We start from the raw sequence: 27,453 nt of genomic DNA on the forward strand, positions 1-27,453 counted from the left end.
GCCAGATTAGCGTGCAGCGGTGCTGTGTGACTCATCTGCTAATCAGCTCACTCTAAATGCCTCAGACCGTGGTCTACTGTTTCAAAACAAGGCTGGATTATCTCCACTATTGAGAGCAAAAAAATGTCAGTAATGCCCAGCAGCTCAGTCTTGTGCTGAGCACGATCTTTTGTTATAAGGCCCAACTCTTTTGTCCCAGTTCTGGGCTTCCCGGCTCTGCATATAAAGCCTATGTTCTCGAAAACGGGTCGCCTGGCAGGGAGTGGTCAATGAAGCGGTTCTTGTAAATATTTAAATACTTCAGGTTTCTCAGACTCTCTCAAAACTTATTATACAGTTGTATATGGGGAAATTCTGACGAGTTGTGGAAAAACCAAACCAACAATTTTAAATCTAGATCAAATAAATTAAATGTTGAAATAAATATTGTAAGTTTAATGTAAGTTTAAATGACCAACAAATTTAAAATACAAGTTTTAAAATGGTGAAAACTGAAGGTGAATTAGGAAGGAATATAACTTAGAATGTCTTTTCATATGGTTTGGCATTTAGAGATCTCAGATATGGCTCAGTCAATGAGGTTGGGGCACAATTTGTGATGGTGTCCTCGTTACATCCAAAACTTTCATCACCTGTCATGACCTGTAGAGTAAGTCATTTACTCTGTAAAAGTAATGCCCACCTCTGTGTCCAGTCTTGCAAGATGTATAACAATGTCAATTTGGAATCCACATGCAGGGAAATAACTGTTCATTTTTAGGGAACCCATGTAACAATTCACGCCATCACAAATTGTGCCCCAACCTCACGGAATGACCTGTATACCAAAGAAAAATTTGATTGCATACGTTTTAAAGAATTTATCAGGTAAAAAAGTTGTTCTTCTGTGTGTACTGTTCTAATGGCTGTTAACGTATCTTAAGTATGATTTTATTTTTTGATAAAAGAATGATTGTACTTTCTGTTTCACTCCTTATAGTTCCCCGCACCTGAGCCTGGGACATACACGCCGTTCTTTGTTCGTCCGTAGTCTTGAAGTTTCTGCAAATTCAAGAAAGTTCCAGAAATTTTCCTCATATCAGCTACAAGCATAACACATCAGGATTTCAATCCTGTAATGCACAACGCATCATGGTTTCTTTTTTCGACACCATAGATGTAATTGCAAACAATCAAACAGTATGTTCTCTGTCTTAATTCCTTCTCTTGTCATGAAGTGACTTGACCGAGTGCCTTAAGCAGTTAAGCAGTCATTTAGCACAACCAAACCATCATTGTGTAGGTTTGCGTGTAATGTTCTTGACTTCCAACCAGGTCGGCATTTGTATATTTCCATACAATGTTTGCTTGAAGTTGTTGGAAATTCATTTTGCTGCTGACAGTGTTAACCACTTCATGCCGGGGCATTTTTCAATGTTGATAATGCTGGGCCGGCATGACTATCATTTTTTCCATTTTCAAAATCCTTTAAAAATTCATCATTCCATTTAACGGTCGTTTATAGCCGCACCAAATAATTTTCAGGCACAAGTCTAAGTTGACAGGTGACCTTCATTGACGCTGGAGTATTTCAGCCAGGCCAGCAGCCTTGTAAACAGAGCCCAGATTTTGTGGTGTTGTACAAGTGTCTTTTGTTCACGAACCTGGCTTAGTGCACTGCTGATCTCTTTTCAATAGGGGCCAAATTAGCATGCAGCGGTGCTGTGTGGCTCATTGCTGCAGTGGTGGAGCACTTTTGTCCGCGGTGGTAATCTGCTTGCTCTCAATGCCCCAAACCCTGGTATACCGTTTCAAAACAAGGCTGGATTATCACCACTCTTGAGACTGAAAAATGTGGGTAATGCCCAGCAGCCTGGTCTTTTGTTCGGAGTACAGTCTTTTGTTACAGGGCCCTGTTTCCTTTGTCCGAGTTCGGAGACCCAGGCCACCCATTTAAACCATACGTCTCCGATCCTGGAGTCCCCAGCAGGAAGTGGTTAATTATTGTAAATGCACAGAAACAAATGGCCATCTCTTGGTGGAATGTAAATGAAATTTGTAATTGTCCATTCAACAAAATTCCTGTAGGTTAACTCGTTCCTAGCTTTTGCGGTCAATCTGTGGACTCACCCTTTTGACTACTTGACTAAATTTCAAGGAGTAGAATTTTTCCACAATATGCAAAGCAAGTTCTATATAAGTATTAGTAAGAGATTAAGTTGAAAGGGTTCATCCAGATAGAAATTTTGCAACCTTAGGAAGGTTTGATGAAATTCAGGGAAATAGTGGAAAATACATATAATCCTTGGTATTTACTTCGATCGTTATGTTGAAAAGTATTACAATCTTATTAAGGTTGCCATCCATATTTGCAGGTAGATCCTTCATAGTTTTTAAATTCTAAAAAATGCGACATATTAATAAAAAAATGTAAATTTATATTTGTAAATTTCTTACAAATGACCTCTGTGGTCATAATATTTGTAGTGAAATCTCAATTTTCTTTTTTTAATTTCAAAGGCATTTAACTGTTTTAGTGCCTTTTAGTATTAATTTTGAAAGAAAAGTGGAATACGATAATTATTTAATGGACAGTTTCACGCCAGTGTTGCTTTGGTAAATTTTTGATATATTTTAATGAACAGAAAAATTCAGATAATACAATCATTATGAAATAATTGTAAAACTGGTTGAATCAGTAAAGCGTGACAAAGAAAAAATAGCTTTGAAAATTTTTGTCATTGCAGGAAACCAAAGTTCTCTCACATATGTAAGCACTCCGTTTAGACTGAGATGTTTCTGTTACCACATTGGTTTTTTAAATGAAATTATTTTTAACACCATTATATTAAAGATTTGACATTCCAGTGTGCTTCTTTTTGTGAAAATGAATTGTCCACATTTTTCATAATTATCAACTGGATATATAAACAAATATAAATGATACATTCATTGAAAGAGTTTCCTTTGTTTTGAATTTAAAGAAACAAAACATCTGTATTTCGTTATAACTTTCAGTTACAACCGTGAAAAAAAGGGCTTTTGTCATTTTCCAAATTTTTCAAGAGATTGTGCACAAGGATAAATTCTGTGATTGGATTTTTCCCCTGTTTGCTCTTTTTCATCTAGAAGTGAGAGAGGAAAGCCGGCAAATCTATTTTCAAATGTGTGGGGGTCGGAGCAAATAGCCAGGGGATGTGTCCTTCCACCCCCAGTACATGTATATAATTCCAGTTGGCAAATAGGGCTTTGGTCGGGAAATGAATCTCTATTGGTCCGTAAGTGTTTTTATGTTGGCCGTTGGCATTTCCCTTCAAGCATTACATGTAGTGTACCCCAGATTTCCATTTTACATGACACAAGGTTGGAGAACAAGTTCCAAGCAAACTGACTCTGATACACCCCTCCCTCCAAAGAAAATACCTTCGCTATACACCTGCAAATAGCATGTATGTTCTTAGTGTGTTATCACATAGTTTTTGTTGTGTTTCTTAATTGTTTTGCTGTGTGTGTGTACACTTTTGTTCCTTGTTTTGGTCTCTTCCTCATTTTGGGTTTAGTTTGCAACCTTCTGCCCACTTTGTTGACATGTAGTGTCATTTCTGTCCTTCAAAGGAGACGTACATTAATAAAGTAGGTTTGTGTGAGATTAACATGAGACACACTTGGAACTTGCTTTATTTCGTGCAAGGAATAATTCAATGAAAATGCATCACAGAATATCAGTGGGTATGTTAAAATTAACTTCAGTAATCTCTCGTGCTGTTTTGGTATAGAGGCCTAATAAGTATTGACCATTTAAAAAGAGTGCATATCCATCCCTTGGATGGTTCTGAACACTCCCACAAACTTAGAATGCACACATCATGTGTACAAGCTTCAGTTCATTTCATTTGAGTGCCCCTTGAAAAAAATTCCACCTCAAGTGACGCCCAGAAAGTTACCCCAGCATTAAAAACAAATGGCATTTATCTTTTAAACAATGCACAAAGTGGATTGTTTTCCAAAAGTAGCACCATAATTTGTGGATTCCTTTTTATTTTCAAATCTGTAGGACTGCTGGTGTTTGTACCTGTAAAGACAGAGATGATGTTTGCAGAATATTTGTTCGAGTTCAGATTTCTGATTGGTTTGGTTCGCGTGTGCATTCTGAGCCACCGTAAACACAACAACCATGATGTTCTTATTTGGGCATAGTTGTTAACTGGTTTCATGCATTATCCCCGACGCAAGGCAAGGTCGAGTCAGTCGTTGCTGGTCCATGCATTACAAGTAGCGCGACAACGGATCCATCCAACGGGGAATTGTATTGTCGATGTCAAGACCCTTTGCTTTTGCGAAGCTGGAATTTTCAGGTGATCAGCCATGGATTCGGAGAGGAGTCGACGGTCGATTGCCTCGCAGTATTTTATGGACGAGGATTCCACGACGGCTGATATGGCAGAAGGAATCAACACCTCAGACAGGGTAGGTGTTGGTTTGCCAACAACAGAGGCTCCATTTCTACCTCCATGGTATTAGCTTAGTAGGCCCTAGGTCATGTTCCCATTCCTCCATCATGGTTGGATTAATGGTTGCTTTTACATATATTTCTATTCCTGATCGTTTGTTAGTTTTGGAGATGGGGTACAAACAGCTTTCTTTCAAAGTCTAGTTTCAGTTTAATGTCAAGATTGCACTTATCTGTCACTTTTTTAGGTGATTGACTTAATCAACCAAACACACCTGTTGACGAAGGATTCCCAGAAAATTGCTAATCTCAAACATGTACAAGAACTGATTGTGCACAAGGATCCAACACTACTGGACAATTTCCTTGATGTGAGTATGACTCTGACTAATGTCAAGTTATCAGTTTACTTTTCAACTTCCAAATCTTGATGGTTGTCTTGAATCACACTTGGAAGACTTGTTTTAGACAGTTGGTACCCTTGGTGTGTGCTCCATTCTCACCTGGTGCAAGAGTTAATCTGATGTGATGACCTTGTGGGGTCAAGTTGGGTTGCTCAGATATTCTTGCGTTGTTTGTTTGTCAGGTTCACGGTGTCACACTGAATGGAAAGACCAAATCATCCCGCAAAAGCTGCATACTGTACCTACTGTCTTAATAGTCATGAGGCCTCGTCACCAGTCATTGTCATACTTTTACTGAAGGGGTCATGACATTGAATTTCACTTGCGAGCACGTTTTTTTCAACTTTCTGTCCCCATGAATGTTTAAGAACTTCTTAATTGTAAATTTCTATTAAATGTGCCATTGTTTAAACATCTGAATATTTCCACACCTTCCTTGGCAGTGATGTAGGGTACTTTCCATTTTAGGAGTGACTGCTCACAAGTTCTGTCGAACCCCACATTTGTTCATTGAAGGTATCTGTGAATTGCGAGCAAATGTGGCTCACTGCCCCGGCTTCAAGTACTGAAGCAGCAATGAATCATCAAAGGAAAGTGTAACCAGGTCGAGTTTTTGCCCTACTCTCACCTGACGCTGGTTCCTTTTCTTTAAGTCACATTGATTCCATTCCTTTTATTCCGTTTCGACTGCATCATGCACTGTGCTTCCGCGGAACATGTGCTCTGTATGCAGTCATGCATAGATAATTTTGACTAGCGCCCTCATGCGGCCAAACACTCTTTTTGGTTCTCACAGTCTCACTCCGGGTGTTACATGCAGAATTAGAATACGGTAGCATCCTTGTTTTTGTTTTCAATGAATACTAGACATTCTTTTGCGCATTTTCTGAGTTTTTTCTTTTTAAGTAAAAATGCGCGGGTTGCTGATTTTAATCCAACTTTCGCCAGAGAGAACGTCTCCCTTTTGTCTCTGCGATAATAATTACATTTCTGAGCCTGCAGTTTATGGCATGTAAGGAAGGCATGAGCAGTCATCGTCCCTGTTGACTGTCATTTTTTTTTCATACCCTTGACATACCATAATAAAAATTTGTACATGAGAACCAGCTTCATCCCCCAATCCTTATTTTTGAGTGGATCTGCTCGGTAACAAAAGGAAGCTTTAAAATTTAAAAACAGAAAATGTCCTACATTTTGGCAAATGTCGGTGCTGAAATGCTACTATATCATTACATGTATATCCCTAACATTGAATTGCTTTAATTGTTGTGAATTGGGACAGGAAGTTCTTCAGTTTCAGCATGACAAGTCAGCAGACGTCAGAAAGTTTGTGGTTGGATTTATTGAAGAGGCGTGGTAAGATACTTGTATCCGTAGGCAAGGGATTTGTGTGGTTGGAATGTGATGCAATGGCGGTGGGGCACACACATACAGTTCATTTGACTTGAGGGCTCAAGAAATTGAACCATTATGAGCCTGAGGTACATGTATTTAAGTGTGTACAAGAACATTTTCTTTTTATAGGAAAGTTGTTACTAACACTAGCATTGTAGCCTATTAAGGGGCAAAATTACAGAAGAAAGGCAGAAAAGCATAAGTAACCAAAAAATTAACAAAAATTGTAGATAGGGGTATCATCACACCTGATCATGGTGAAAAGACATTTAACGAAGAGCACAAACATTTCAATTAATCTCAAGAATAGGAAGGTATGTATGTCCTAAAACGTTTATGTTCCTGTGTAAAGTCAAAGGGAATGAGGCAGCAGGATTTCAGTTACTGGAACTGTGAAATGATTGTGCAGTTTTAGAGTGTGAGGAGATTTAAAAGGAAGTGAAAATGTGAAATTCCACATTTTCTGTCTTCTACAGCAAGAAGGACAATGACATGTTATGCAGTGTGATTCCACATCTTAACATGATGCTGAGTGATTCGGCCCAACACGTTGCAGTCATCAAGAAGGTTATCCTGTGCAGCATGCAGCTCTACAAAATTGCCCTGAAGGTCTGTCAAATTGGCAAATAGTACTTTTTGAAATCTTGTGTATTCGTAGTGCTTTCTACGATCAGGCATGCAACTTTTCCTGGGATCAGCTGATTTCCTCATTTTTCACTTCACACTCATGCCGCTGAAATGTGAAAAACACTCCAAATCTTGTAAAGATTGGAATTTCCTCTTTTTTGTCACAGTCCAAGTTGCATGCCTGTACAATGAAACTTTATTTTTGGAAATAGGGAACTTCTGATGACCTAGAAAACGAGAAAGGCAAGATCAGTTGGATGTCACATTATGTCCATCCCCTAGTGCTCATGTCAGTGAGGGATTACATTTCTTGACCTTACGTTATTGATACAGGTTTGGTAGTGATTCTTAGTGAGGTTTTTCTCATGTTTTATTTTCTGGGGTCACATTAACCCTAACCCTCCTGAATCCTTCACCTGTTGGAGGATTGAGGAGGGTTAGGGTTAAAGGCCTTTTTATAATCGGACTAGAATTCAAACATGAGTTCCTGAAGCCTGTTAATAGGCAGTTGATGCACCAAATCTCCCAGAAACTTGCGTATACATGCAGTAATACAGTATTTTAGTAACTTCTGAATGGTATAAATAGAGCTTAATACCATGAATGTGCTGTGGGCTTTCTGCATACTCATGACTCAGGAAGGTCCTTTGTGAAATTTTCAGCATCAAAGTTAAGAATGGCATCTGTTTTTAATGTTTATTTCATCAGTCAGTTATGCCGACCATGTTTTTTCAACACTAAAGGTAGTCACATAGTTTTATAAAGCGGGGTCATTACTTGTTCCCTTCACTTAAAGGTCTTGCATGAGTTTGTTTTCAGTAAAATCATGCAATCATGTGTATCTTACATTCAAAGCATTTCAAGAAATGTATCTGACACCTCTTCTTGTTTGTTTGCCACTCTGTTTGATAAAGTGGTTGGTCAATGCCAGGACGTTTGGCGAAGAGATGGAAGCAGTGTGGGACCAGATACAGGAAATCAAACGCAAGGTGTTCATCATGCTGGACTCTGAAAATGACGGGTAAGTTTCGGGCTTTACTGCGATGCTACCCATTCTTGTAACTTGCATTCAAATTGTTCTAAAGACAGGATGGGGAAGAAGATTGCATAGCCGTCCAACACCATTCTAGGGTAATGCAAAATTTGGAGGATACTGATTTGTTAATCTATAAACTAGTGTTACTATTGAGTGTGCTTGGTTGTCATTTTAGCATTTTGGTGAACACATTGTTGCGAACAAATTGCTATATTTGCTGATGTGTTTTAATCCAAATTGACATCTTCTGTAGAATGGAAACTTGGACAAAGGTACTCTGAAGCTTTGTTCTGATGTCTTCAAATTTCCATAGTATACGAGTGTACATGTAGCTTCAGCATTTTCCGTATGTGATAGAGGTAATAAATGAACTTGTTGGTTTTACCTTTCAGCATTCGTACTCACTCCACAAAGTACATGGAGTCTCTCATTCTTGTGGAGTCGGCCAGAGTCGCGGGATCTGAGATCCCCAAGAAACCAGAAGCAGACATCTCCCTGGATCAGGTACTTGTAGTTTTTTTTTCTTTGAATGTCAAGTGTCTCCTTATGTTGTAAATGTACCTCAGTCCAAATTACTTGACTTCAGCAAGTGGCTGCCATACATGTAGGTGTACATGTGAGTCCCAGCCATAGCCACATTCTATTGACACTTCTGCGGTTACATTTTGGACAGTTATGGCCCATTAGTCTCAATAAATGGAATGAGTCTAATCTTGAATTCTGAGTGGTAATTGTAAAAAAACGTCTGATTTGTTCACCCAAATGTCACCTGCATTATTCTAAAAACTGAACATCTTTATCAAAGGGAAACAACTCTACAGTGATTTTATTTTTTAAAAATGGTATTACAACATTTACATATCATTTCTGAGTTAATACAAAACCAAAAACTTGAGAGATACATGTAGAATAAATCAGACAAAAATCATGGAGTATCTTCACCCATCATACCTTTGTCTGTAGCTCTTCCGGGGGGGGGATCTTTATTCCCTGTACCCAATATTCAGTGAATGTTGCCGTTCCTGTGTACAGATTCCAGAGGAGCATGGACTTTTGAAACGTGAGGAGTTGGAGAAAGATGGCCTTCATGCATTTGAGCTATTACTGGACCTTCTAGCCTCCCCAAGCATTACAAGGTAAATCGAATTCAACATGTCCGACTCAGCTTCTTTGCTGGTTTCATGTTTTGTTGAATGTTTGTTGTGTGTTATGGACATTTGCTCTTTCATTCAACCAATGCATGCGATATTGATTTCAACAGGATTATTGTACTGGTAAAGTAATGTTTTGTTTTTTGTTTTACTTTGGAAGTCCGCAGATCCATGAAAAATTCGAGAATTAGACCATAAACAAGAAGCAATGATATAGAGATTTGTATCGCTGACTTTTCTCTGTGTCAATTGCAGCGTCAACTTAATGGCATGTATGGGCTCCCTTACTACTATTGCCAAGCAGCGACCACAGTTCATGGCCAGGGTCATCCAAGCTTTTGAAACTCTTCATGGTGAGTAGCACTTTATTGATTTTTTTCGTAGAGGTGGTTTGATGTTAGCATGTTTAAAATGAATGTCCAAAGGGACGCTTCAAGTGTTTTAAAGCAATGTCCGAATTGGTCCTGGCAAAAAGTTAGTAACCAGAGAATGGTATACTAGTTGGAGATGTACTGGGGACCTGTCGTCAAATAGCAGTAAATGAGTTTGCAAAAGATAGGTCGCTGGTGAGTAAGGCCCTTGGTAGTATGTGGAGATCACTTGACAACTAGCAAATAAGAAGAAGGTAAAAAAATATGGCAGGCGACTTGTGCGTATAACAGTAGTTTCAGGGATTGAGCCAGGTGAAAGAAGGTTGGATAACAGTTTAAAAATTTCAATTTCTTTCCTTTTAGTAAATCTACCGCCAACATTGGCCAAGTCACAAGTGAGCAGTGTACGGAAGCACCTGAAGGTAAATCTTGCTCCCTTCTTTCACCCTGGCTGTGGGTTTGCTTGCAAACCTGTCATCTTCAGAGTTGACACACTACATTGTTAAAGTCAGTTGAATTCTTTTTATCCACAGATGCAGTTGTTGAACTTGTTGAAACATCCCTCGTCTGTCAGTCTTCATTCCAACATCACTACACTGCTGACAGACTTGGGAGCATCTGAAGCAGAGGTTGGTTTCTGAAATCACGTCGGACTATTAAAATTTTAATTTGCCTGAATTGTACGACACCTGTGAACATTATTGCAGCATTTGTGCCCAAGAGCCACCCACTGTTCCTCAAAATTCACTTTGAGTTTTTTGGAATTTATCCGAAATTGAGGAAGCCTCTGTTAGTTTACATGGGACTTGGTGCAAGTCTAATGACAGAGTACGTCACATTGTCCTAACCAGCAAAGAGTATTCAGGAAGTCAGGAGGTTTTGCAAGCAAAAGTGGAGTATGGTTAAATTCTGTCCTTGACATAAAGATCAAGATGTCATCGTGGACATATTTGTGTTCAGATATCCAAGCATATGCCCAAGGTGCGTGAGAGCTTCAAGCGACCTCGACCAGCGGATGATGAAGGATCATCAAACAGCAAGAAGCCGAAGACAGCCACAGTGAAGACGGTATGTAGTGACAGAAACGTCACATCAGGAATCCGTGTATGACTAAACTCGTAAGATTGCCCAACCATGCCAATTGGAAAGTTGTCTGGGAAGAGGGGAGTTGAGGAGCAGATGAACATTGTGTGTATCATATTGTACACCCATTCCATCACCAGTTAACAACCAATCCGTGTAAAGAAGTCGGCCTCTGCAGAACGCATTAGATTTGAAGCTGGATTTAAGCCACTTCCCTAATTTTGTTTTTTTTTTCTCCTGCCTGCAGATCCAGCAGGTGATGGATGAGGATGAGATGGGACGGGAAACTCCCCTCCATCCCACCCTCCTCCCCTCCATGCCGAGCACCAGCAAAGCCACCATCCAGGCCCCAGCTAAGATCTCAGTGGTGGATCTCTTGGCTGAGGAGCTCACGCCGCTGCTTCAGAACGTGGAGAATGTGGCCAACCTTGTACTCATCAGCATGGTTAGTAGCCAGCCATCATGTAGTTTGCTGGTTAAGTTGTGGCACGAAACAAATTTAGATGCCTTCTTGATAATAATATTGATAAAACGTTATACAAAAACCTGTTTTTAACTTACATATCAGGGTGATTTCCTATTATTACTACCCCTGCTTATTGGCCCAGGGAACATCTGAAATGCTGTCTCAGTTCCCTAGGGAGTATACAGCTCGATGCAGCCATTTCAGTGAAAAGCAGCTAAATCAACCACAGTAACCATCTCTGCCCTCACACATGCCAAATTACTCCTGGGTGGGGAGAAGCATTGAGTGACAAAGAGCCTTGCCCAAGGGCACATGCACCATGAACGCAGGCAGGATTCGAACCTGTAACCTGCTGCTTTACTTGTAGACTACAAATCTAATGGTCGTTACTGTGAGGCCACTGCACTCCTTTACAATCAGTTTTATTGTAAATGTGACTTGCCACTTTTCTGGAGTAGACGTCATCCAGACCAGTACAAGTTTTTATTCTCATTGACATGTAATGTGTGCACATTTTGAATATTAGCAATGTCGTAATTGACAGGAATCTTTCTGTGATTAGTGAATGTCATCAGAAGGTTTTTTAATTAACCTTTTTTAAAGTTTTTAAGTGCATATAGAGGATGTGCCTCCTCTGGACTGTCTGGCTGTTATGATTAACCCCTTCACTTCGGAGGACTGTTACTACGGCACCATTGTGTGAGGATTAGTGCATACCACACATACAGTCTATTCACTATGCAGCTGCTGGTTCAACGGGGCCTGCTGCTGGACAAAGCCTTCCATTCAGGGCATACCACAGCCCATCAGTCGCGGTCAGAATAATCCTGCCTTGAAGGGGTTAATGGGCTGATTTACGCATGCATTTTTTCCCCAAACCATTGTTAGAGACTGAGTGATATCACAAGCATGTCTTTTGTACATTTATTCGTAGACTAGCGATATCTGAACCTTTTTCGGTTCAAATAGGCCGAGGTCCCACTAGAATGGTCTACATCCTGGCTAGATAACTTTTACTTTGAAATGATGATATCTGTGACAGGTGACATTACCGGAGACTATGCCCCCACAGTTCCAGGCCAGCTACACCCCCATTGCCGCGGCAGGGACAGACAGCCAGATCAGTCACTTGGCTCGTATGATGAGTAGTCAGTTTGCTACAGCAGGCATCAAACCACAGAACATGGAGGTTAGAAATTGTGGCCTTTTTCTCTTCAACTGTTAGATGGTAATAAAGCATTTTGCATGATATCATGTTACCTAACTGCAATGGTTATGAGCCCCATTTGATACATTTATTGAGGTTGGGCAACACCCTTGAAGCTTCTGATACTGTTGAGTGCTGTGTGTTGAACAACTCACCTCTCCTGTAGGCCAGGTTCTCAAATACACATGCACGAAGAATGCTGTGCCCCAGTTGGGTGTGGGTATGTGCATGTAAATATTCAAATGAAGTTGACCCTGTATCGGATGTCACAAGAACAATCTTGTTCCGTCCAATCTCTGATTAGATGCTTGAGCAAGAGGAAGAAGCTGCTGACAAGGAGAACAAGTCTGCCGTGACTCAGAAACCAACCGGCATTCCTGTCCTAGGTAAGAACGCTTGTTGATTACTTCTTTATCCACTCAGAAACCAACCGGCATTCCTGTCCTAGGTAAGAACGCTTGTTGATTACTTCTTTATCCACTCAGAAACCAACCGGCATTCCTGTCCTAGGTAAGAACGCTTGTTGATTACTTCTTTATCCACGTGGAAGCAACGACATAGCACACTTGTGGTATTTTGTCTGGAGGATTGTCCGTTACTTGAACCTTTGCCTTGCCACCTTTGCCCAGTCTATACGGACTAGGTGCACAAGGTTTTACGTCATCAGATGAAAATACTTCTACACATTTAAAAGTGCCCTGTATGCTCTAGCAAGTGCATGTAGATGATATACCAGTCCAAAGGCATGTTATTGCAGATAACAGATTGTTCTCGTTAGTTCAAATACTGAACCCACAAAGTAAATGGAGTCTGTCGTAAGCCAATGTGACTGCTGAGGCTTTTATTTAACTCTGGTTTCTGTAGAATAAAATGACTAAGAATAGTTTTGTTCCCTCCCCTAGATGGGATGTCAGTCCATTGCAGGCTTCTCTCAAGCTGATGCCACTGCTCAATTTTATTTTCAGAGAGAAGCAAATCGAGGTGAAGTGGCTTGCCCAAGGATGCAATATTCTGCAGCGGGTGGATTCAAACCCAGGACCCGCTGATGACAAGTCATAAACCTTACCCACTCAGGCCAAATCCCCCCTCCTTTACTGAGGCCAGAAATCCTGCAATAACCAAAATGTCCACCACAGTTGCATGGAGTTCAGATGCAAACATTGACCAAGTTTTTTTGTTTTCAATTTCAGGAGAAGCAGAGGAGGACACCGGCCGAAAGAAATCAGGGCTGTCGTTCCAAGCCCCAGTAGGTGTCCCCAAGCCCCGGGCTAGAATGAAGCAGTTCAAACTGAGTGATGTAACCGTGCCATTGGAGCAGATGGTGGCTAACAAGCTCGTCAGTGGGGCTGTCTCCAGAATTATCACCTCCGAAAGTGAGTTGTCGTGTTAAAAAAATGTTTCACTGTCGTGTTTGGACTTGCGGCTTCTCAACTGAATGATACCTCCTTCTGGTTCGTTGGCGACAAAATGACTTTGGTAGCAACAAGTTAAAAAATTTATGTACTGTGCCAGATAGTGCTTATGAAAAGTGAAAAAAAGTGCTTGAGATTGCTAAACAATCATTTACATGGAGGAATGAAGAGTGATGTTCTTTCTGTATTGTTTATTGAGATCCCTGGTTGTATAAGGCAGTAGATTTCCAGGCCAACTAGAGATCTTCATGATTGTTGCTTTTAATTTTTTCTTCTCAGAAATGTCTCAGCAGGGAGGGGCATCCCAGGCACGAATCAAGATTCTTGTGGGCCTTGTCAGCCAGTTCAGCGGTGATCTTTTTCCAAGTGAGTCTTGGTTTTTGATGTTTTGTTTTCTCAAACCTGGGGTAACAAAGGGGTGTTTTTTTACTTAAAGGCTGAGGAATGTCTGATTGATTGCCTCCCATGAATTTGATGAATTTGCATCTCTTCATGAAAGGTTAACTTTTGGAAGTGAGACTCTTTATCAGTTAGTTTTTCTTACTTGTAGGTTTGGACACTCTAAAACAGTGGTTAAGGGGTAATGATGTAAACTTAAATTTTGTCCAGTATTTTGGAAATTTAATGTTTTTGTTACATCGAAGGTATATTCTTATAAATAAAATTACTATATTTATTTTGTCATATGTTATCAAAGGAAACATTACCGTTCAAGTTCAAGATGATTGAGAGGCATTATTGGGAGACAAGGGATACTGTTTTTTTAATTGACGCTGCTGGTAGCTTCCGCCCAGATCACAGTTCATCTCCCTGCTGAGGCTAGCCCAGTTTCATTTTTGACACCAACTATACGGCCAGCACAGGAATTCCATATTTGGGCAGTGAAGGGTAAAAATGATCCTTGATGGCTGACCTCTTTGTACCAATTTAGCTTGTATTGTTGATGTCAGGTAAAGTTTGGGGTAAATCTAGTAATTCATTGCTAGGATTTTGCCATTTTCTTAACTGATCCAGTGCTGAAGGACCACGTCCTTGAAGATTTGCGCTCACGCTCGGAGCTGGCCTTTGCTTGGCTGTACCAGGAATACAGCAGTTACCAGGGTTACATGCCTCGATATTTGGACCAGGAAGTCAGCATGAATCGTTATGATAAACTGCTGTGCGCTATGCTGATGGCACTGTTGGACAGACCAGACCAGAGAGATGGGTAAGAGTTCCCTTGTCTTCAACAAGTTCCTCCCTTCTCCATGTAAGCATATAAAATTACATTGTATTGATAAACCACTGATGACTGCCAAGATCAAAGCCTTGATTAAGCAGAGACAAACTCTTCTTCCAGAAGGGAATTTAAGATGAAAGTCTAATAAAGGTGGATAGCCAAACCTTTTGTATGACGATGCTTGTTAAGGTGACTCTCATCTGTACTTTGAATTCCTTGCTAGGCAACATTATTGGGAAATCCAGGCAGCTTATAGGGTAGGATTTATGCCTCGAGGAGAGTGGCACAAAAATGTAAGAGGACAAAAGTGTAAATGTTGTTGACAAATGCGGATGAGAGGGTCAAAAGGAATGCTAATGGTAAGAGAGCATTAACCCCTTGACGACGGGAATTTCTTCCCGAAAGCTGGCTCCAAGAATTCCAGCCACGCTTGGCCACGAAGGCCGCCTGCCAAACCGCAGATTCTCAGTTTGTGGCCCTGCGTGCTCTGCACGCTTTGAATTACACGGTGAAAAGGCTGATTGTTCGGTGGCATGCGCCTCTACTCAAGCTTCCACATTCCCGTTGCCTCTTTTCAAAGTGGGGACCATTGTGAAGCTGGTGATTATGATGCAAATTCGGTCTTTTCCTTTCTGGGCTACGCACAAAGACCAATTACCATACATACAAGAGCCAGGGTCTACCTTCTTTCACCGTGTTCGCTCGAGCGTGGGCCGAGAATAATAGCTGAAAAGTGGGCTGAGGATCTCAATTTTTATGGCGGCTCTATCCGCGTCCCGGCTCGAAGGGGTTAAGAAAATGAGAATAATTGTTATGAAATGGCTTCATCAGATCTTGGATTTTATTAAAATATGTGTCTTTTGCTGTTGCAGACTGTTCACACGCCTTGTAATGGAAGCACCTGTAATCACCGAGAGAGCGGTCAAAGTCATCCGAAAGTTCTGTGAAGATGAGGTACAAGATTTTTTTTTCTTGGAAAATATCGATCAGAAGTAGTTATTGATCATCATGTATATTTTCTGACAATGATTGGAGATCTCAAATCTTGACATCTTGAAATTGAAAGCAGCAAGAGCAAAAATACAGTCTCCAAAGTTAACTTGAATATCAAGCCAAAACAGTAAAATGCAAAGTTACAATTGCATTAAAACTATGGGTTAGAAAAATTTGATGTAGCCTTTGTCGGTTTGGAGTAGTTGGTATCCTTTCTTGTTTTTCAGACCCATTTCTTCACTGGCATGCATGCCTTGCGTGAGCTAATCCTCAAGCGGCCAGCAGACATCCAACGCTACCTGCAGGAGCTTCTGGAGTTGACATTCCATGAAAGGACAGAAGTCAGATCACAGGCCACTCAGTATGTCAAACGGCTGTACGAGAGACAAGACTTGAAGGAAACAATTGAGGTAAAATGACTAATGATTTGGGTTTTTTCTTAAACCCTTTGCGATGGATGACGGTAAAAGCCGCCGCAAAATTTGAGATCCTCAGCCGGCTTTTCAGCTATTATTCTCGGCCCACACTCTAGCGAACACAGTGAAAGAAGGCAGACCCTGGCTCTTGTATATATGGTGATTGGCTTTTGTGTTTAGCCCAGAAATGAAAAGACCAAATTTGCATCATAATCACCAGCTTCACAATAGTCCCCACTTTGAAAAGAGGCAATGGGAATGTGGAAGCATGAGTAGAGCCGCATGCCACCGAAAAATGAGCCTTTTCACTGTGGAATTCAAAGCGTGCAGAGCACGCAGGTCCACAAACCGAGAATTCGTGGTTTGGCAGGTGGCCTTCGTGGCCAACTGAGGCTGGAATTCTTGGAGTCGGCGTCCGGAAAAAAATTCCCATCGTCAAGGGGTTAAAATAGATAAATTTGTACCTTTTGCAAAGAAAAGTAGTACTTACTTTTAGTGTGATATCTTACTTGCAGTGTCGGTGCAATCTTTCATTGTATTGCTTATTTATTTCACCCATTCCTTTCTTCTCCAAAGCTCTTGTTATAATAACTTGATGTCCATTGTGTGAGAACGTAAGCTGAAGTTCAAATCACTAAAAAGAAAACTTTGCTGATGTTGTCATTGCTAAATCTAAAGCCTAAATGTAAAACCCAAAACCTAAAGCCAAAAACTTCAGAACCGAAGTCCCAAACCAAACAACAATAGCCAAACAAACAGAAACCCTAATATGAATGTATTAATAATATGAATATTGCCATTGGTTTTATAGACATTAGATCATGGAGGATTTTTGATTATCTCAAAAGATTTATAGCAGTGATACCATCTGGTGCATTGCTTAAAGTAGGAAAATTCTCAGGCCGTCCAGCTACAGCATTAGTTTTGCAATTGTATTCCAAGACTTTTGTTGGGTTTTAACCTCTCAGGAGTTTGCGAGCAAGTGTCTCCATTACTTATTGAGTGACGTGCCAAACCCCTCCCTCGTCAGTCGGACCTCAGAGGGCGGTGAAGGTGGCAGTGATTGGACGGAAGCCTCCATTAAACTGTGCCTGCATCTTTACCTGGCCTTGCTGCCTAGCAACCACAAACTCATTCATGAGTAAGCTTTATTATATTGGTCTTTTTTTGCTGTAAATTTACAAGAAGTAGATATTCCTGATACAAACTTGATATTTTTTGACTGAGCCCAATGGTGGATCCTTTCTTGTGTCACTTGTATGCACAATATGTTAATTACTAACTTTATTAATGTGGACTTGTTGTTAGGCTTAAATCATTTGAGGACAGTACACGGAATCTTAGTGGGCAACATAGTTTTGTAAAACTTAGGCGTGTACTACAAGTGTGTGTATTTTCCTTCCCAATTAAATTACACTTAACCAGAGGTTAGGTCAGTTTGTAAGTCAAACATTTTAATTGAAGAATTTAATTTATTTGTGCAAAGATAGTCAGAGTTTTGATCAAATATTCTATAAAGAATTTTAATGTTTCAGTCATGAAATTATTGTCTAAACATTCTAGGATATTTGTCTGTACATAGTAGGCTATCTTGCTTTTACTCCAAAACTGCCGTATTGTGAAATACCAAAATGTGACAATAGTGTGGTATGTCATGGTTCCTTGTCTTACATTGATAATTACTTCAAAGCATTAATTTTCTGTTGATTTCCCCTATTTTGTGATTTTATATATTTCTTCATCCTCCCCATGACTTCCAGATTGTTTTGTAATGAATATCTATTTGTTGGTTGTCTTTGCAGACTTGCAACGGTTTACGTTGCCACCTCTGCTCTCATCAAAAGAACTGTCCTACGAGTCCTTGAAGCACCGGTATGGAGAAACTGGTTGTATTTGTCGTAGCAACAATTTGTTGTGTGCCTTGCGGAAGGGCACTAGGGTGTTATGTTTTTCCTCACAAATTACACTGTAGAGAGATTGCTTAATTACGCTTATTTGCAAGGCAGAAGACGGATTCGTTTTTGAAGGTTTCAAAAATGGGCACTTCCTTCTTAGGGAATCGATGTCACAGATATAAATCCCCTTTTGGGTCTGTACACAAGTACCCACCCAGTGGTGACAAATAAGAAGGCTATCACAGGACCTGCCTGGAGACCTGATTATGCGTTTCCTAACAATCAAGGATGGTTTCTCAAGGAGTGTGGTTTGAAATGCTTCGTCTTTGAGCAGCGCAACATGAAAAAAGAAGGTAGTGTTTCATTCATAAGAGAGTCTGAGTACTTCTGTCGGTGTGACTGGAATTTTCTGTCTGGATTTTTTGATTGAAGGTGCGAGGGATGGGCATGTCTTCCCCCGAACTACTGTTGCTGGTCGAGAACTGTCCTAAAGGAGCAGAGACACTGGTCACTAGAATGCTCCACATACTCACTGACAAAGGTACTTTAGTGGCAAAGTCCAAATAACCTTCCGTGTACCTACGGATGAAATGGATAGCTGATAAAAATGAACTAAGCAGGTTGGAAGGGAGATTGTGTTACCTTAACAAGTTTGTGGCAGAGTCTAGAATTTCTTCACTTCTTGGCATGTTATCTGTCACTCTTATCAGAACATTCAAGCACCCCGAAAGTTTTTGCTTTTCGTGGACAAGTCTTTGAACATGTGTTATATGGTTACTGTTCAAGCTTTGGTCAACACTTTTCCATTTTGATGATTGTTATAAGAACTTTTTTATAAATGATGACTCAAAGTGTCACTGAATATTAGAAAATTGAAGTTTCAGATTTTCCATAAAGTAGTCCGACTTTGTTTACCTGAGCTTCACTGCCCAACTTCTCAGTCATGGAAAAATCCTTCGAAGTAGTTGTGCCGGAAAGCCGTGGAAAATTGGATTGACTTCTATTGTCTGAGGGAAAAGCAAGGGGCATTTTTAACGGCTGCTTTTGATGTGAAAACAGAATCATTATGAATTTACAGGTTATATCCTTGTCAGTCTATAAGTAGTTGCTATGGCAGTCTTAACCATTTCCTGCTTTTAAAAATGCAGTGCCTACATATGGGCAATTTTTTTTCCTGAATGCCTACCCCATGGAGTGACTCTAATCTTACAGACATCTATTGATGCCAGAGTAATTCAGCCAGGCCTGCCGCTTTGTGAACAAAGCCCAGATTGTGTGGTGTTACATAAGTTTCTTTTGTTCCTGAAATTGGCACAGTGTGCTGCTGGCGTCTTCTCAATACGGGCCAGATTAGCGTGCAGCGGTATTGTATTGCTCATCGCTGGAGTGCTTTTGTCCCATGTGGTTATCCACTCGCACTGAACAATGATGGATTTCCTCTGCTATTGACAACTGAAAAAATGGTGTCAATTCCCAGCAGCTCTGTCTTTTGTTCCGAGTACTGTCTTTTGTTACATACAAGGCCCACAGCTCTTTTGTCTGATTTCGGGCACCCTGGCTATGTGTACAAACCCAAGGTACGCGAAACCAGGCTCCTCGGCTGGATATGGTTAAAGTTCATATTACCAAACAACATTTCCTTTGCAAAATGGTGTAAATTCCATGGAAATCATTGTATTTTAGTCCTTTAAAGTCCTGGAAAAGTCATGTTATTTGGTTGTCAGATTTTATTAGAACCTGCTTTTACCCATCATCATTTCTTCACTAATTTGAATTTTCTCTTCACATGATGCATAGATTTATGTCATGATGTAAATTGTAAACTAAAATTTTCAACCTTTGTGTCAACAAATGTAGCCCCACCATCTCAGGATCTTGTGAAGCGAGTGCGTGACCTGTACTTGAAGCGTGTCTCCGATGTACGCTTCTTGATTCCAGTACTGATTGGATTAGAAAAGGTAAGAAACCTGGAAAATGGTCAACCCCAGTCGAGTTAAAATGAGTCTTCAATCATTGCATGTCATCAGATTTGGTTTGTCATCAGATTGTATGTTGTACCTGAAATCTTGTTGTCGGAGTCATACGTCCTCCTTCATGAGGCTGAAAACCGCAGTTCCCCAATATTGTAAGGGATCAAGTCCCAAACCTTCTCGTGCCAGGTTTGCAGTCTCATTCTTTTGGGGGGCAACTGTAAATATTTTGGATCGTAGTCTTTATTTTATTTAGTAAACTCCCATGTTATGTGGTGTGAAGCCCAACGGTTGAAGGGCAGAGATGTAAGTTCTTGTGTTGTACTGTCTCATGCCCCTAGAACTTGTATCGTGAAGACCCCATACTCGCTCTACCATATCTCAAGCTTGATAGTAGAATTCACAGAGCCAGTAGATAGGGCCGTTTAGGGGATTAAATAGAAGTTGGATGTCACATGCTGGGTAATTTTTGTTGATGCTTAATCTGCTAATTGTCAGATTGTTCCTACTTCAATCAGCTCATTGTCAAAAGAGCACTTGACAAACAAACATGCAAATAACAAATGGAGAGCAAGTTAAGGAACATGCCTAATTACAAATGAGGTCGCTCACCACAGGTTTGCATCTGTTCCAAAACTCCAGAAAGAGGTGATAGCAGCGCTACCCAAACTGATCAAGTTGAACCCCATTGTCGTGAAGGAGGTGTTCCATCGTCTACTCATGAGTCACCAGGGGGATAATAGTGCTGGTCAGAGCCCACTGACACCAGCCGAGCTGCTGATTGCGCTGCACAACATTGATACTTCCAAGTGCGATATCAAATCCATCATAAAGGGTGAGCAGGGTTACCATTGGTTTGTCTTGCAGCTGTCTGCAGCATAAGGTTACATTTGCCATCCTCTGGCAGCCTCAATTTGTCTACACTCCTGTCCATTAGTGTGATTTTGCTCAAGTGGATTTTGTGCATAACTATGCTCTCAGCAGTAAGAATACATCCTTGTTTTCTGTGAGGAAAGGCTTGATGTATTGGGTGAGTTGATGTGAAAATGAATTGCAAGAAAATGAGGTGTCCAGGAATAAACCTCATAATGCTTAGGCCAAAAAAATAGTTCTGCTTCCAATTACATGCCTCTCAAAAATAGGGTCGGTAGGTCTGAAAAATTTTTGGGGGTAAATTTTTTTGTACTGATGTAATAGCATGAATTGGGCCGAAAGCTACAAAAACATGTTTTAATCTATGTAAAAATTTCAACAGTTGACAATCCACAAGAATTATGGAGAATTTACACATTGCTAGTCGGGTAATCACGACAGCAAACTGGCCAACAATGTCCTTGTATCGCGTGGTAAGCGCCCATGATGTATCCTACATCAATCCTACATATCCTACCTAAATCTAATAATTTCAACAGTTGACAATCCACAAGAATTATGGAGAATTCACACAATGCTAGTTAGGGTTGCGCCGAAAAATTAGGGTCGGTTGGGAAACGGGAAGCAGCAGTATTTTTTTGGACCTTATAATAGCACATTCCATCTCAAAGCCTTTTTACGTCATTCATCATGTAAGACAAGTATGCAACATGTGTATGCTCACATGTTGTCTGAGCATGTGTATGCTCACATGTTGTCTGAGCATGTGTATGCTCACATGTTGTCTGAACATGTGTATGCTCACATGTTGTCTGAGCATGTGTATGCTCACATGTTGTCTGAGCATGTGTATGCTCACATGTTGTCTGAGCCCTTACAGTATGCAGCATGTGTATGCTCAAATGTTGTCTGAGCCCTTACAGTATGCAGCATGTGTATGCTCACATGTTGTCTGAGCCCTTACAGGTACCCATTTATGAAACATCTGGGTGGAGAGGGGCAAGTAGGGGTAGAGTGACTTGTCTAAGGTCACAACATGAAACTCATATGCTGGATTCGATCACCTAACCCTCTGATGGAGAGTAACTCTAACCAACAGGCAATACTTCACCCTGAAGTGCTGAACTCTCCCCCGCCCATACTTACAGTTATAGAATCAGTCACCAACAGTCATATCATCATTTGTTCATGCTATCTGTTCAGCCACCAGTCTATGCTTCAATGAGAAGGCCATTTACACCCAGGAAGTCCTTGCTGTGGTCATGCAGCAGCTGATGGAGCAAGGCACTGTACCCACGCTGCTCATGCGTACCGTCATCCAGTCCCTGGGCATGTATCCCAGACTCAGTGGCTTTGTCATGAACATCCTGCAGCGGCTGATTGTCAAACAGGTCTGGAATCTGCCCAAGGTCTGGGAGGGGTTCGTCAAGTGCTGTGAGGTGAGCGACTGAGACTGTGATTGTGCAGCATCAGGAATTTTAGTCCTAAATTTTGGAATATTTGTACGTGTATTGTGTCTGTACGTGTCTTGCGAAGTATGTTTGCCGAAAGTACATTCAGTGTCACAGCCATCAGAAATGCATTACCAGGTGTTAGGAGAAATAAGATTTCATCAGGGGTTGGGCATCATATTGTGCATGGAGAGAAGAGAACTTTTTCTGTTTTCAGCTTTAAGTGTTTATGGCATACATGTAGTTGGATTACTCACAAGAGGTCCAGTGTTTGAGACATGCCATGGGTACCTATGCAAACCTTAAATACCTAGTGTGGACCCATGACCAAGAGAGGTCCGCACAATGCAGATTGTGTGAACCTTTTGTGGACTAAGCCAGGTCCACACAAGGCTACTCCCTTTCTGGAAAACAGATTTAGAGGCAAGTTGGGATTGGGGTTATTGATGGTGAAGTCAAGAAAAACCATCAGTGAAACTCCAACTTAAGAAAGTGTTCACTGCACAAGAAAAGGAGTATTTTAACTGAGTTTTCGTAAGTACATGAAAACACAGGATTGTCTGTATATACGGAACTTGGTATGTAATCAGGTATGTGTGAACAGTACAGAGCAAACATTACTTAATTCCATTTGAATAAGTACAACTGTGTGTCATCTTGGCATAGATGCTGATTGCATGACATTCAAATGTTATGATATTAGTAGCCATTTCCGGTAATGAAACCAAAGGATTCCTCACAAGTGCCCCAGGTACCATAGCTGACAAACATCAAGAAACCTGTAAATAAGACAGAGTGAGAAGCAGTTATATTTTTAGAAGTGGGAGGGAAACCTCAGAATATTCTGGGTAAAACCCACAGAGTGTGGTGGGGACTGAAAACCTCAACCCACATGTGGACCGGGCCAGGAGTTGATCCCAGGCTGCAGAGGTAGAAAGTCAGGAAAGAACTGCCTGACTAATAGTCTTACCTTTCTCTTGCCGTTGTTGAAGGGTGCACACACACAGAGTTTGTGGGGTACCATCTTTGTGCAAGTGTTCGACACTAACCATTTCAGTCTTCAAAATATGTTACTTCCAATTTTGCAACCTTTTCTTCTGATCAAATTACACACTTTTGTAATTTGTCCTAACAGCGCACCAAGCCACAGTCTTTCCAAGTTCTTCTTCAGCTCCCAGCTGAACAGCTTAAGAACGTCTTTGAGATGAGCCCTGACATGCGAGCTCCAATGCTGGCACATGTCCAGACCTTTACACCACATCAGGTGAGATATCTTCTGTGGGTTCATAAACACCAGTCGTCCCATATCTAAGAGATATCCATCTTGTTCTTGCAGTCACTCAAACCTTCAAACGGTGTCTTTTATGTCTTATTGCAAACATTCAAGGGCAGTGAAGAGCACAATGTCACATAGCTCTGTGAACTTGACAAAAGTATCCTTTCTTGGTGGATGGTTAGAGAGAGTATTTCTAATAAAATCTTACCCAACGTACCCTAATCGAAACAACCTCCATGCCGACTTTTAACCTAGCTAAGGAAACCTTAATTCAACTCACCCCAATCACATAGACTAAAACTCTCCAACAGAGAGAGAATGATCAAAATTTGAACCAGATACATGTGATTTTACTTCAAATCACCTTAAATTATTCCAACCATAATCTGAACTCTGCAGAACCCAGCCCAACCTTACACTCCATTCCAATATGTTAAACATCATTTATACATGTTAATGTAAAAATTAACTCACTTGCTCAGATGGATAACACTCTTTTCAACCCCACCTAACTTTGAACCTTACTCAACCAAACACAACCTGAATGCGGAGGTAAAACTAACGGTAACAGTCATCCTTTTCTGTGCATTTACATACACTTCGCTCTAATTTGAAGAATCCTGATATTTTCAAATCACAGCAAGCACACATCCCTCCGCCAATCATGACAGTCCTGGAAACAGATCCTCTGGCTGAGAAAAAGAAGATGGAAGAAGAGGAACGCAAAAAACGAGAGGAGGAGCTTAGGATCAAAATGGAGGCAGAAGAAAAGCAAAAGGAAGAAGAGCGGCTTCTTCAGGAAAAGCTGGCCGAGGAACGGAGGAAGCAAGAGCAACTGAAAAAGGAGGCTGCTGAAAAGGCAGCCAAGGAGAAAGCTGAGAAGTTGAAAGCGCAAAGGGAGGCAGAGGAAAAGAAGAGGAAGGAAGCGGAAGAAAAATTGGCAAGGGAGAGGCAAGAGAAGATGAGGGCTGAGCAAGAGGCCAGCCTGAAGGCAGCGAGGGAGGCAGGAGAGCGAGTGGCCAGGGAGGCCCGGGAGAGGAGGGAGAAGAGGGAAGCTGCCAGGGAAGCTGGGATCAAAGCCGCTATGGAGGCCAAGGAGAAGAAAGAAAAGATGGAGGCTGAGGAAAGAGCCAGAAGGCAGGAGGAGCAACAAAAGGCAGCACTTGCCCGGCAGGAGGAAATGGAAAAGAAGAAACAAGAAGAGGAGCAGAAGAAGCAGGAAGAAATCAAGAGGAAGGAAGAAGAGGCTCTTAAGAGGGAGGAAGAAGAGAGGAGACAGCAGGAAGAGCAGAAGAGTCGGCAAGAAGAGGAGAACAAGAAACGTGAGGAGGAGACACTAAAACAGGAAGAGGAGAAAATTAGACAAGAAGTGGAAGCAGAGAAGAAACGACAAGAAGAATTGGAAGCGGAGAGGAGGATAAAAGAACAAATTCAAGAAGATCAGGAAATGCAGGAGATGGTGACTGTTAAGCAAGAGCCTGATGAGCTAAAGGAATTTGAGGCAGCTGCACATCAAGAGATGCCCCTGAAAATTAAGCAAGAGAAACCAGACCAGGAAGCACAGGAAGCCACAGTTGACACAGAGTTCAAAATTAAGAAAGAGGTCGAGGACTACCCAGAGCAAGAAGCAGTTGAGAATCCATTTCAGGAAACGGTGGAAGATGAAAGCCAGTCCTCTAACCCAGTCGCTTCTGCTGAATTGGAGAGTGAAGACACTGGAGATGGATCTGTACAGTCAGAGATGCCGTCACCAGCAGGAAGGGGGAGAGGCCGGGGAAGAGGAGGGCGGGGTCGTGGCAGGGGAGCCAAAAAGACAGCAACACCTTCCCCCTCGGGTACACGGAAGAGCACAAGGAAAAAGAACTAGTTGTACCCCAATGAGAAGTTTTTTGTGATTTTTTTATTCAGTGAACTTTGCAGTTTTTGTAATTTGACAGGATTCACTGTCATGTCTTCAAAGCATATTGATGAATTGTCTCAGAGGTGTCCCTTGGGTGTTGCAAGAGGCGATGGGCAGATGTTATCCCCAACCCCTGTCGTAGTCTACCCCAAAAGATCAAGACAATACCTGACAATATCTGAGGACATGTCACAAGCTGTTCAAATTGCACCAAAAGCATTTCTCAGTTACTCTTCACCCTGTTGTATGTGAGTGGTCGTGTCTGGCCTTGTGTCCAGTCTTGAGGTGGTTGTGACTCCAAGGCCACACCTGCTTTTTTTGTGGGCAGGTAGTTGTTCTTTATGGTAAAATCACGAAACCCCCCCTCTCCACTATTATTTATATGGTCTAGTGATGCCCATTTGTTCTCATGTCACCAACTGGACAGAATTTAATTGAAACCAGGGCTGATTTGATCAAGGTCATTCAAAAATTGGCAGCAAATGTGGTCGTTTGAATAAACTTACTCAAGGTGTAAGCTAAATGTCTTGTTTAGCGAGTTGTTTTGTCTAACACTTTTATACTCTTTTGGGCTCCATAGAGAAAAGAATTTTCATCTAGCCTTTTTTCCTAAGGCACAGTTTTGCAACTTAAGGTTGCACCCAATGAGGAAGTTATTTGTTTTCAAACAAGTATTTGAAATCACACTTTGTTTCTGTTAATCGAGGTGTAAGCAGTAAGCTGCCATATTAACATTATGGTACTTGAAGGCATCGATGTCTGATGTTTGTATTCAAATATCCTTTCCCTTTTTTAATTCATGTAGTCTACCTTCCTTCTCAATGTACAGGACACAAAGTTTTGTTAAATCAAGGAGTGAACCAAAACTCAGTCGTAGAGTTTACAAAAAGAACATTGACATGCTTTGGCAGTGTGGAAGTTGCTAAAGCATTTGAATAAAGATATTTCTAAAAATGTACGCTTGGAAATTAAAAACAGGTTTATACACATATAGAATCTCGTTAATGTGGAGTTGCCCCCTGTATATTTTCCAAGTATGGCCCAGTTTATTTAGTACAGAAATCACCCCACCACATAAGGGGCTGTTCATTTCACACAAGGAAAGTCCAACTTATCATTGGAACTGATTCTTGATTGATGCAAAAGATGAAAAAAGTCTTATTTCAAGAGATGTTATTGATAGCGGTGGAGTGCTGAAAGCTGTGGCTACATCCACAATAAAAAATGTTCAATTTACAATATTTCATGGGTACATTCCTGATGTATGTACCCGTGTCGAAAATGAGTTAACTTCCCAAAACTGCCATTAACCTCATGAAAGTTTGCATATTAAAAAAAAATCTAGAAGCTTTAGTTAGCGACTGCTCTCAAAGTGGTCTTTATTCTAGAGGATAACCCGCAAGCGTCTCGATGGGGTTGGATGGCCTGTTAAAAAGAAGGGGTAAAATTGCGTAAGAGCTCCAACTTTGTAGTACGTGTATCTGGAGCGAATGGATTTTTATTCGAAACCATGCTGACGGATTTTTCAGATACAAGGCAAGATTGTATGCTTTAAAATGCTCCAAGATGTCAAAATGAAAGCCTTCAAACCACGCAGGTAATCGGTTCCAGTCTTGAAAGGTTTCAAGAGCATAGTCTTGCGGAACATAAAACGTTCAGGTTATATAATGCCATGTCCAACTTACTTGGCTTGAAGTTTTTCATGACTATATTTATTGGTACTGGCCGAGGCCACCACCATAGACTTGTGGGGAAATTCAAGCCACAGCCAAATAGTTTCGAAATGGCCCTGATGAATTTCCTGTGCATAGCTGAACAAAGATCTACTTCGGACCAGTCAATGCCCGTGTAAATTACTTTGCACTTGGTTGATGACTCC

General features: G+C 41.0%; 2 protein-coding genes across 2 annotated transcripts in view; both read left to right on the forward strand.

Annotated features, from left to right (window-relative positions):
- Positions 1 to 3,637, forward strand: part of LOC110976819 (xanthine dehydrogenase/oxidase-like) — a 38,562-nt gene extending 34,925 nt beyond the window's left edge. The window contains exon 32 of the mRNA XM_022230429.2: positions 980 to 3,637. Within this exon, the coding sequence (XP_022086121.2) occupies positions 980 to 1,030 (51 nt within the window). The 3' untranslated portion in view covers positions 1,031 to 3,637. The remainder of the gene's footprint in view (positions 1 to 979) is intronic.
- Positions 3,638 to 4,197: 560 nt separating this feature from the next.
- On the forward strand, positions 4,198 to 26,570 carry sympk (symplekin). The gene is made up of 27 exons (XM_087135852.1): positions 4,198 to 4,446; positions 4,678 to 4,800; positions 6,116 to 6,189; positions 6,705 to 6,837; positions 7,770 to 7,876; positions 8,284 to 8,395; positions 8,924 to 9,027; positions 9,298 to 9,395; positions 9,777 to 9,835; positions 9,947 to 10,042; positions 10,374 to 10,481; positions 10,744 to 10,941; positions 12,005 to 12,151; positions 12,474 to 12,555; positions 13,360 to 13,542; positions 13,861 to 13,947; positions 14,596 to 14,788; positions 15,673 to 15,754; positions 16,021 to 16,203; positions 17,178 to 17,350; positions 18,012 to 18,081; positions 18,537 to 18,645; positions 19,962 to 20,062; positions 20,717 to 20,909; positions 22,151 to 22,386; positions 23,534 to 23,662; positions 24,315 to 26,570. Exons 1-27 carry the CDS (start codon positions 4,345 to 4,347, stop codon positions 25,539 to 25,541), a joined length of 4,509 nt encoding a protein of 1,502 aa, XP_086991978.1. The 5' UTR covers positions 4,198 to 4,344; the 3' UTR covers positions 25,542 to 26,570.
- The last annotated feature ends 883 nt before the right edge of the window (positions 26,571 to 27,453 follow it).

This window comes from Acanthaster planci, linkage group LG01 (assembly GCF_054643075.1).
Source record: "Acanthaster planci isolate LZ-2023a linkage group LG01, COTS_SCS, whole genome shotgun sequence".
Taxonomy (NCBI): Eukaryota; Metazoa; Echinodermata; class Asteroidea; order Valvatida; family Acanthasteridae; genus Acanthaster; species Acanthaster planci.

What these genes read in the sequence shown, in the direction of transcription:
- sympk (XM_087135852.1), top strand. Translation starts at nt 4,345, where the DNA reads ATGGATTCGGAGAGGAGTCGACGGTCGATTGCCTCGCAGTATTTTATG. An exon ending in TACTGGACAATTTCCTTGAT is followed by an intron (nt 4,801 to 6,115) that starts GTGAGTATGACT and finishes GAATTGGGACAG; the next exon opens with GAAGTTCTTCAGTTTCAGCA. An exon ending in GAAAGTTCTGTGAAGATGAG is followed by an intron (nt 15,755 to 16,020) that starts GTACAAGATTTT and finishes CTTGTTTTTCAG; the next exon opens with ACCCATTTCTTCACTGGCAT.